Source organism: Phaethon lepturus, unplaced genomic scaffold, assembly GCF_000687285.1.
Source record: "Phaethon lepturus isolate BGI_N335 unplaced genomic scaffold, ASM68728v1 scaffold7791, whole genome shotgun sequence".
NCBI classification, from domain to species: domain Eukaryota; kingdom Metazoa; phylum Chordata; class Aves; order Phaethontiformes; family Phaethontidae; genus Phaethon; species Phaethon lepturus.
This window is the reverse complement of record NW_010516903.1, coordinates 10008-20681: the sequence shown is the minus strand read 5'-3', so window position 1 is coordinate 20681 and position 10674 is coordinate 10008. Positions and strand designations below refer to the sequence as shown.

Genomic DNA, 10674 nt, shown 5'->3' with positions numbered 1-10674 from the left:
AACCTTAATGATTCTGTGGTTCTGTGAAAATCAAGTTCAGTCAAAACCAAGGTAATGCTATTGCATAAACAACTCTGTAAGTATGTCATGACAGAGTTGCACTCTGCCTGTGGTACTGGACAAAATACACCTGTAGGTAGTCTGAACAGATACAATGCACAACCCAGTCACAGTGAGGGCAGGTGTAAATTTAGGATAGAATTGCGTTTAAAAAAACAAGAAAAAAAGAACCCACCACATTTAAACAAGGCTTCCCCAATCTAGTACCTGATGGGCAAGCTCATGTGCTATCACTGCAGTTATTAACTTTTTATCCCTTGCTGAGGAAGTATTAGTGTCAAACAAAAGTGTTGTTTCTCGGAAGGTGATTAAGCCCCAGTTTTCCATTGCACCAGACTGAAAATCCGGAATTGCTACCAGATCTGGAAAAGATTTGGAAGAAGCTGTTAAAAACTGCTAGGTACAGCAATTCTGTATTTCAAGTGTACCTATTCTATTACATAATCCTTAAAAACCTCATTATTTAAATCCTGTGGTGTGGACATGTGTTTATATCCCAAGCATAGAAGCCCCATAGATTTATAGTCATGTTTCTCTAGCATTACTCTTACACAAACAACTTAAAGCACTACACAGACACTGCCTATAGATCTTGCATGCATACAAGCAACAAGGAAATGGGGCTGCCTTTACTGAAAGTAGTGTCATAAAAGATTGCATTTCATTATCCTTCCAGTAAAACTAATACATGGAGAGAGGTCACGCTGCAGATTTTGCACTGGTGATCATGGTTCATAGACTGAGAATTCTGTATCTCCCTACCAAGGCATATCACGTTAAATTTACACCAAATTACTTCTTTAATGTATGTCCAAGTAAAAGCAATATGTTGTTAAAAGCTCACAAAAATTTTCCAGCTTGGGAAAGACTTGCACTCAGTCAAAAATTTAATTAATTTTTTAAATAACTTTGGGCAAACCTTATTTCACAGATATTTTATGTTATTTATTTATTTTTAAGCACATCTTTTCAGAACAGAAGTTCCTCTGCATTTCTCAGAATTTATTAGGGCTTCTTCTTCTGTTTATAAAATGTTCAAAAGAACTTACCTAATTTTTCAAGAGGGTAGTCTATTAAAAAGTATTTTTGATAAAATTCCAGAAGTTTCACTGCTGTGTTCAGGGCATACCCAACTTGATTTAGATGCTGTGGTATGGCATAGACAGATACCTAGTCCAAAGAGAGAAGAGAAAATATTTTGAAATGTATATTTACAAAAGCTTTAAAAGTAAAAGAGGAGCTGGCAGAAGTTCCTGAAACAGATAGGACATGGTTTTGGGAGTACATGCGTAAGTTAAAAACACTAGTTATGAAGCTGTCAATAAAGAGTTAATTTGTTCGCTAGAGCTTATTCACTAGTCAAAATACAGACAGACTATCCAACTGACCAATGTGTATGCAAGAACAATTCAAGGCTGACACCTTTAAGGAAGGTGTTCAACAAGGGTCTACATGAACAGAAATGGATCCATTTCCTTTTTTACTCCCTCAGGAGTTATTAAGTGGCCCTCCCTGCATACCTCAATTAATCTGTAAGTTTAGGCTATCAGTATGATAGCAATAGTATCATCTGTAATTCTCTCCAGGAATAATAATTGGCATAAAATTCATTCATTCCTCTATGTAACAGGGGGACATATTAGACATGATGGAGAATGCATTCATAAAAATCAAGAGGTTACAATTTCCCTCTATTCATGTTGAAGTGGCTATATCAAGAAAAATAACTTTGATTAGGTTACAGGTTGATGCAGGTTTAGGACACCACTTCACACACAAACACAGAATGTGTTGAGACTAGTTTTCCTGTTCTATTTAAAAAAATAATAAAAAAGTCCCTCTTACTATGCTACAAATCAGTAAACAAATGACATTTCAAATAGATGGATAGGGTGACCTTTTAATTTTTGGGTTTGAACCAAGCACATATCAGTAAGGATCTAGTCTAGTGTTCTTAGAAGTACAAAAGTATTATTAGCTGCAAATTTTAAGCTCAAAAAGAAAACATAAAAGCCCCTGAAGATCTTCTGGGGTTGAGAAAAATCTTACTGCATTATTGAACACAAAGCAACTTTACTTCAACTCTAAGCTATCTTATAACATTCATGACAATAAACTTATTCTGTGTGAACTTGTTACCTCAAATTCTTCGAATCTCCCTAACACAAGTTGCTGGAAGCATTTTGAGAACATATTTTGTGGAAAATGTCATTATATGCTTCCTTCTTAAGAGTCTCTCTTGGCCTACTAGACACTGTTGGCAACAGAACAACCCACAGGCTAGACTGTGGCCATACTTGGTATGACCATTCTTATGCTTTCTCCCTTTAAGCTAGCAAGTACTCTTATACTTCGCTAGTTCCCTTCTGTTTAGTGCCTTGTAAAGGTCTGCTGGACTTCTGTAGCTTGGCCAAATGTTGCTTGGTGGTCAGAATGAAGGAGAAGCACAGTTAACACCACTTTCCTTAATTAGGAAATACTCAGTCTTTTTGTCCTCTCCTACGTGCCTCTGCCATAAAATACGAAGTACTGACAACCCATGCAAGTTAGTCTCACTATTATGAACAAAGCAAAGCACACCACATAGATAGCTGTTTCAGGCTCTCTGCAAACACAAAGCATTTAGTTTACTCATCAGTAGGATCATATACCTGGTGTGCAACAGTCCAATATACATACAGAGTAGAGGTATTTCATACTGGCCGCCCTGGACAGACAAGGTTCAGAGAGGGGGCTATTGTGAAACCTCTCTACAAATGAATCCATGTACCTATTGTAAACAGGAGGGTCACTGGAAGAAAGACTGTCCTCGTTCTTTGAGTGATCAGGAAAAAGGCCTGGAGAGAGCTGCTAGGGAAATGACAGAGATTGGATTAGACTGAATGGGACTGGGGGAATCTATGAAAGTTTTCCCAGCTGATCCTCTGGTTCCAGTTAAGCTGGGGAATGAAATATTTACTGACTGATAGTGGGGCCACCCATTCTGTAGTGACTAGTTGTAAGGGACCATTAAACAAGACTAAGATAAGTGTTGTTGATGTGAGAGGGAAAAGAACTTTAAGACTATTTTTGCAGCCTATGGAGCTCTCAATTTGGGATACCAAATTAACACATAAATTCCCCTACATGCCAGAATGCCCTGTGCCACTGCTTGGAAGAGATTTACTGTGTAAGTTAAATGCACAATTAACGTTCTCTGAAGAGATTTAACATATTCCTCCAGAGAATGCATGGAAAGCCCAGGTAGGTTTGGTAACTGAGAATAATCATGACAAAGAAGGAGGCATTCCAGATGAAGTATTGGATGCAGTGATACCTTTGGTATGGGGTTCAGGAATGTCAGGATGAGCAAAAAACATGACACTGGTAAAGACTGAGCTAAAACCAGGATCCCAGACTGTAAGAAAGAAACAATACCCTATTAAATTGGAAGCTCGAAAGGGACTGGAGCCTATAATCAATTCCATTTTAGAGCATGGACAATTAAGGGAATGTCAATCGGAGCTTAATACCCCAATTCTGCCTGTAAAGAAACCTCATTCTCATGAATACAGGTTGGTACAAGATCTGCAAGAGGTTAATGCAAGGACTATAGATGTGCACCCTGTGGTTCCGAATCCATATACCCTCCTTGCCTCATACCCTCATATCCTCCTACTATCCTGATAGTAATACCTATTTTACTGTATTGGTCTTAAAAGATGCTTTCTTCTGTATACCTGTGAACAAACAGAGCCAGTCCATTTTTGCTTTTGAATAGGAAAACCTGACCACAGGATGGAAAATGCAACTCTGCTGTACAGTCCTCCTGCAAGGATTCAAAAGTAGCCCCACACTGTTCAGTAATGCATTGGTGAAAGAACTTGAGCAATGGCACAGTGAATATGATAACACAGCATTACTACAATATATGGATGACTTGTTAATTGCGTCTGATACCTAGAAGGAGTTTTTGGAAGCCACAGTTAGCTTACTCAATTTTCTAGTTTAGCCCAGATCAGAAAAGAAAGAGTCCAGTATATGGGATTGGAAGTCACAAAAGGAAAAAAAGAATTAAGTGCTGAAAGGAAGGAGGCTATTTGTAGGATTGCGGTACCTACATCAAAGAAGCAATTAAGGGGATTTTTAGGAATGGCTGGATGGTGTTCGCTGAGGATTCCTAATTTTGGTCTAATTGCTAAACCATTGCATGCTGCTATAAAAGGACCTGAAGGAATCTTGGAATGGACAGCAGAATGCCGTAAAAGCTTTGATATGCTTAAAAGAAAACTGATGGAAGCCTCTGCTCTGGGACTACCAAGTTTAAGAAAGCCCTTCCAATTACATGTACATGAGAGACAACAAGTCGTATTGGAAGTAGTAACACAAAAATTGGGAGACTGGAAGAGACCAGTGGGATTCTAAACAACTGGATGAAGTCAGTAAAGGTTGGCCCACCTGCTTGAGGGCAGTAGGGGTAACAGCAACCGTAACTGAGGAGTCTCAAAAACTGACATTGGACCAACCAGTCACTGCATTTGTACTGTATCATCCCTCCTTGAAAATAAGGGACACCACTGGATTTCTCCAAATAGGTTAGCTAAATATTGAGCTGAACTACTAGAAAAAGATGATGTCAAACTTTCTTTGACCTCCACCTTGAATCCTGCCACCTTACTCCCAATCTCTGAGCCTGATGAACAGCATCATGACAGTTTAACCACTATTGAACAAGTGTATTTCAACAGACCAGACCTACAGGACAAACCCCTGCCTGATGCAGAAGTGGAGCTCTTCATTGATGGCAGCAACTACGTGCAGGAAGGAAAACAAAGAGCTGGATGCACAGTGGGAACAAACATCAGACAGATACTAGAAACCAAGGCACTGCCTAGTAATAATAATCTGCTCAAAAGGCAGAATTAATAGGCTTAACTCAAGCACTGGAAATGAGTTGTGGACAGAGGGTCAATACATACACTGATTCTAAATATGCATTTGGAGTGGTACATACACATGGGACAATTTGGAAAGAAAGAGGGCTATTCAATTTACAAGGAACTCCAATAAAATATGGAACAGAAATTATGAGACTATTACAAGCAGTTCTCCAAACAAAAGAGGTTGCAATAATGCATTGTAAAGCTCATCAAAAGGGAAATAGTGAAATTATAAAAGGAAATAAAAGGCACATTGGCTAGCTAAAGAGGCAGCCCTGAAAGGATGAAACCTGGAAGGAACTTAAATTCTGGGGTCATGCTTGGATTTGTTGCCACCAAAATTTACTGAAAAGGAAGACCAACTGGCAAAACAATTAGACTCTTCCAAAAATGATGAAGGATGATGGGTAACATCGCTAGAACACTTATTGGTCCCTGAGAAAATGATGGAATATCTACTTGAAAGACTACATCAAGTGACACATACAGGAGCAGATGCACTGATATTTACTGCTAAGATAAACTTTTTTAGACTGAAAATGCAGAGTATAGCAGATACTGTAGTGAAGAAATGTACTCTCTCTCGTGCCAATAACCCCAAAATTTGAAAAAAAGATTATAGGAGGAAGTGTGAAACAGGGAATAACTCCGGGTGAATACTGACAAATAGACTTTTCAGGATTACCTAGATGTAACTGATATAAAGTGTCTATTGGTATTGAAAGATACCTTCTCTGGTTGGCCAGAGGCTTCCTCTTGCTGTACCAAACCTAGAGAATTAATTGGGATTTTGCTAAAAGAAATTATACCTAGATTTGGTATGCCAGAGGGTATCTCTTCTGATAATGGGCCTCATTTTATTGCAGAAATAGTGCAAGGAGTTTCTAAGTTTTTACAAATCAAGTAGGAGTTACATACCACTTGGCAGACACAATTCAGTGGGAAAGTAGAAGGGATGAATCAGACTCTCAAAAGACAAGTTGCTAAACTTTGTCAGGAAGCACATCTTAAGTGGACAGAAGCCTTAGCTCTTTTGCGAATTCGAATAACCACTAGGGTCAAGGAAAAATTAACTTCCTTTGAGATTCTATATGGGAAAGCATACCCTGCGAATCTTTATGAGCATCAAAGGAGACAAAATGCATACAAAAAGACAGGCTAGTATACGTTACCTACGCTGCATAGGTACTTAGGTCAAAGGGTTTCTCTTCCGCTAGACACACCAGTTCACCCATTCCAAGCAGGAGACACTGTTTACGTACGAACTTGGAAAGAGGAACCACTGAAGAAGTGGAAAGGACCTTATACCGTATTATTAAAGACTTATACTGTGGTCAAAGCAGAATGAGTTGACTCCTGGATACACTACACGTGGATGAAAAGGGCACAGGAATCAGAGCCAAAAGAAAAGTGAAGCTCCACACTGTCCAGGGAACTTAAGCTTTGACTAACCAGGGACCTTAAATAAGATTTGCTTACATAGGAATTAAGTGTCTACAAGGGCAATGGTTTTAATGCTGAAAAAATGAAAATTTTGGGAGATCAAAATGATCTGTTTAGTGTATATAGAAACATGGAAACAATAGAAGAAAATGCAGATGAAAGTTTTAATACGCTCTTAAACACATTCTCACTATGATGTCAGAGACAAGTGAAAGATTCTAGGGGGGCAGGTCACTAGGAGACAACACAATTAAAAAAGATTAATGGACTGGGATTTAGTTGTCAAGAAGGTGAAGAAGTAGTTGTACTTAAGCAATAAACCATGAAGATTGAGTTGTTCTTTTAGCCATGAAGACTGAGTTGTTCTTTTAGTCTTGAAAAATGTAACTGTCATTAGATCAGTAGAATCCACAGTAAATAGGGTAAAAGGTGGCAGGGGGAGGTCGTGACCACTGACTCAATTGAGGGACTATGCAAATTACCCCCCCTTCTAGAAGCATGCGCGATAATTTAAGTAAGTGTAACCAATAATAATCAATGTGGTTCTTACTAGCCAATGAACGTGTATTTGGGGGATTCTCTATTGTTTTCATGTAACAGGAAAAACATATAACGGAAATTCCTTCGTGTGGTGTACTAGCTTTGTGGAATACCACCTAGCACTCATATCTGTACAAATATGCTTTAAATAAAATACCTCTACTCTGTGTGTATACTGGAGTATTGCATACTGGGTATATGATCCCACTTTCGGGACAACAGGAGCATCTCCTAATAGTACCGTGTTTTTTCTTTAGTTACTTTAATTACACAGATTGTAGGAACTGCTCACTGATCCTGCAGGCCATATCCCCGTGAAGGACAAAGATCAAACAGGAGCAGCTATTTGATTTTTGGAACCTCTGGGGAAAAAAAAACCCCAAAACCACAATGAAATCATTCTATTCAAGTGACTAAATGCAGGCTTAAAGCTAGTCTAAAACTGCTTTACTGCAGGGGATGGTTTCTTTTTAGGTAGGTTTTCTTTGCAGGTATAGAACATACTTGTAGCAGTGCTTGTAATAGTATGTAGGCTTCCCTGGGAACTGTAATGTTTCTGTACATCATCTGAACAAGCCTTGGTTTGCATGACATTACTCCCTCAGATGAAACATTAAAACTAAAAGTTTAGAGCTTCCAGCTCTATTCAGTTAAAGCTCAATTTTAGATTTTGTAAAGACCTGGTGCTGAGTCCCTTGCTGTAGAAGTCTTCTCAGTCTGGCATAAACCCTTAAGTCAGCCCAACCTATAGCTTACGGATTTGTCCCTTACCTGTCGTAAGTATAATAAAACCAAGAAAATAAATACATTTAAAAGAGACAGAGTTTGCTTGTTGGTTTGGGGATTTTTTGTTTTGTTGTGGTTGGCTTTGGAGGGAGGGAGAAATTAAAGTGGAACAAACATACCAATCTCCCATTGGTTTCCCTACTGATGTTTTTCAAATCTGCAACAACAAAGGCTACTAGGTAGGTGCTCATCTTCAAACTCACAAAAAACTCATCTTCAACAATTCCATTTGTCACAGGAGTAGTGGCTTTCTGCAGGTGAAAGGAAAACATTGTTATTAATGTAGACAAATAAACACTAAGACAGAGTAGGTAGTAAGTTAGTCTTTCTGGTTTGTCTAAATGAACTAGGCTTCTATAAAGGCTTCTCCACAGGCTTGATGGCATAAAGCATCACCATAAATTCAGAGGTGCTCTTACAAGATTTTGCTGAAAAGATCTAGCTGAAGGAATTTCAGTTCCCTCATCATATTTTGGGGTTGACTCTGTATTCACACCCTACTTCCCCTCGTTTAGGCTCAGAAGCACATACCTCAAGATCAGGCCTAATCTTTCACGAGACTGTTGCTAGTTACACAAACTATTGATAAAGATATTCGAGTACTCTGCACATGTGCAGTATCAGCAAACATAGAAAACTCAAGAAAGAGTCTTAAGGGCTGTTGAGACTGGTTTACCCAACAACAAAACTCCTGGAAAATGATTCATTTGAATTCAACAGGAATACCTCCCACAGCCATTTAAGTGCCCCTACAATAACATCCTACACTATGCACTGCATTGAATAGTTGTTTTCTCTACAAAGTTACTTAGTTCAAATCTTTGAGGAAGAGACAGTTGTTTTATTATAAAGCCATACAGTTTATATCTTATCTGCTTAAGTCAATATCCTGGATGTTAATGCAACAAAAACACAATGCAAAGCACTTAAACAGATTACCTAGGCAGCAGCTCTACTAAAATTCCACTAAAAAGCAGGTACCTTTGGCATATTTGACAGAGTGGAAAGTTTCTCATCTCTTTTGATCTTGATTAAAAAAGTAGCTTTAAATGCTGGTTCATCAAAGCATGGAAAAGCAGACCTTGCTGCCAGAGGTTCAAACTGAGTTGCTGCAAACCACCTAATGGGAAGAGTAGAGAAGAGCATATTAAGAATTATGCAAAGGATAAATGTCAGTTTATTTATGACAGAACAGTAATTTTCCCCTAAACCTTGTAACAGCCTGTTATAGGAGAAGCATTCTGAATGGCAGATGACAGGGTTGGTTCAGTCAGAATAAAAGTTTCATTAACAAAAGGTTTTTTTAAAACCCCAAAAATTTATTTATTTGAGGACTAATCTGCTTGGCTGGTTTTTGCTTTCTTAACAGCGAAGAATACACCTGGAATAACACAATTACAGAACAATCACCAAAATATGAGCCAACCAGTTTCCAGTAAGAGGGAACAAAAAGGAAATCAAAAACTTAAATTAGTGAGTGTGTCCACTAAACAAAAGTTTTGAAACCTCAGCAGCAGATGGGACCACAAGGAAACTTTTTCATCTAGTTGTCATGCCTCGTCCTGCAGATGCTCGCATTGTTCATCTAACTGCATGCCTGCTCCCTTTGCTGGCTAGTAGAGGGAATCTGTGTAAGTTCGTGCACTGTCTTGTCTCTAATCCAACAGCTAGTCATATCACAACAGAAATTCTCAGAAGTCTACATTCCTTCTCCAGTATTTTGATACTAACTAGCTGCAGAAATTACAGCTTTTCCTAGAGAGCATGTCTGACTTGTATTCTGTTCCTGCAAGACAACCCTGGGAGCTCAACAAAAAGTTTGCCAATTTTAAGTCTTGTATTTACTAGAGCTAAATAGTGGAGAGAACAGTGAGTCACACTGCATTTTTCTTTTTCTTCCTTTTTTTTTTTTTTCCCTAAACCTACTGCAAGCTACCCACAAATGTTTTTGGGTTTTCTTTTCTTCTGCACCATGACTCCAACATTTTTGAACCTACAACTTTTCTGAGGAGGCACACTGCTGACAATTCACAACATTAATCTCCATGCCTGCTTTCAACTTCTTACTCTTCTCTTCCCTCTCATTGACAGTCTTGAAGTTGATGTGGTAAGTTTCTTTTTCTTTTTTTTCCTGTTCACACCAAGATTTTACAGAAGAAAAGGAAACAATAAAGAACTATTCTGCATGAAAATATAAATTAAGGCTCAACTTTTTTTTTTTACATTTGCATCTGGCAACAGTCAGTTATTTTGGCATTTGATAATTTTAATATTTTGCTGGCAATATAAAAAAATCTCCAAGAGAAAATAAAACTAAACTAGAAGAAAAGACATTTTCTTGCAAAAGCAGCTTGTTCCCTTGAGTTTTATGCAGAAAATGCAATAACAGGTTGTCAAAGCAGCCTGCATTTGTAAAACCGCTGACATTAAGCATACAGAGACAAAGACGCTGGAAATAGAAGAGGCATACAAGGCAATGGAGATTATGATATCAGCAAAGAGTTATCTGAAAAGAATTTACTGAAAAGCATTTAAGTTAAAGCATGTGCTACATCCTGTTCCTTAACAAAAGCAGATAGCACTGGACTGAAAGGGATTTACTGACAGATCATCTTTTTCCTCTGTGAACACTTACACATTCTCTTTTTACTACAGTAAATACAAGGTGAAAAGAAAACTTTAGCTACATCAGAATAGGAAACCACATTACCAAAGCACAGTCTAGAAGCGACAGAAGCAAGAAGCTGCATTTGTGAGCGTACCTTTGCTTAGAATTCTCATCCTTGTAAGAAATTTTGTAAAAGCCATAATACGTGTCTGATAAATTAGATGAATATTCTATGTTGATAGTATAATTCTGTCCTACAAGGAGAGCCTCAGGAGCCATGACTGCAATCTGGTCATGCAATGGATATTCCAGGAATTC

General features: G+C 38.2%; 1 protein-coding gene across 1 annotated transcript in view; it reads right to left on the bottom strand.

Annotated features, from left to right (window-relative positions):
• Positions 1–235: 235 nt before the first annotated feature.
• The window catches only part of LOC104627829 (leucyl-cystinyl aminopeptidase-like), a gene marked incomplete at its 3' end in the record, with an annotated part of 11123 nt that continues 684 nt past the window's right edge, over positions 236–10674 (bottom strand). The window contains 5 exon segments of the mRNA XM_010296208.1: positions 236–422; positions 1110–1230; positions 7868–7999; positions 8730–8868; positions 10511–10674. The exon segment at positions 10511–10674 is cut by the window's right edge and continues 30 nt beyond it. Coding sequence (XP_010294510.1) covers positions 236–422; positions 1110–1230; positions 7868–7999; positions 8730–8868; positions 10511–10674 — 743 coding nt within the window.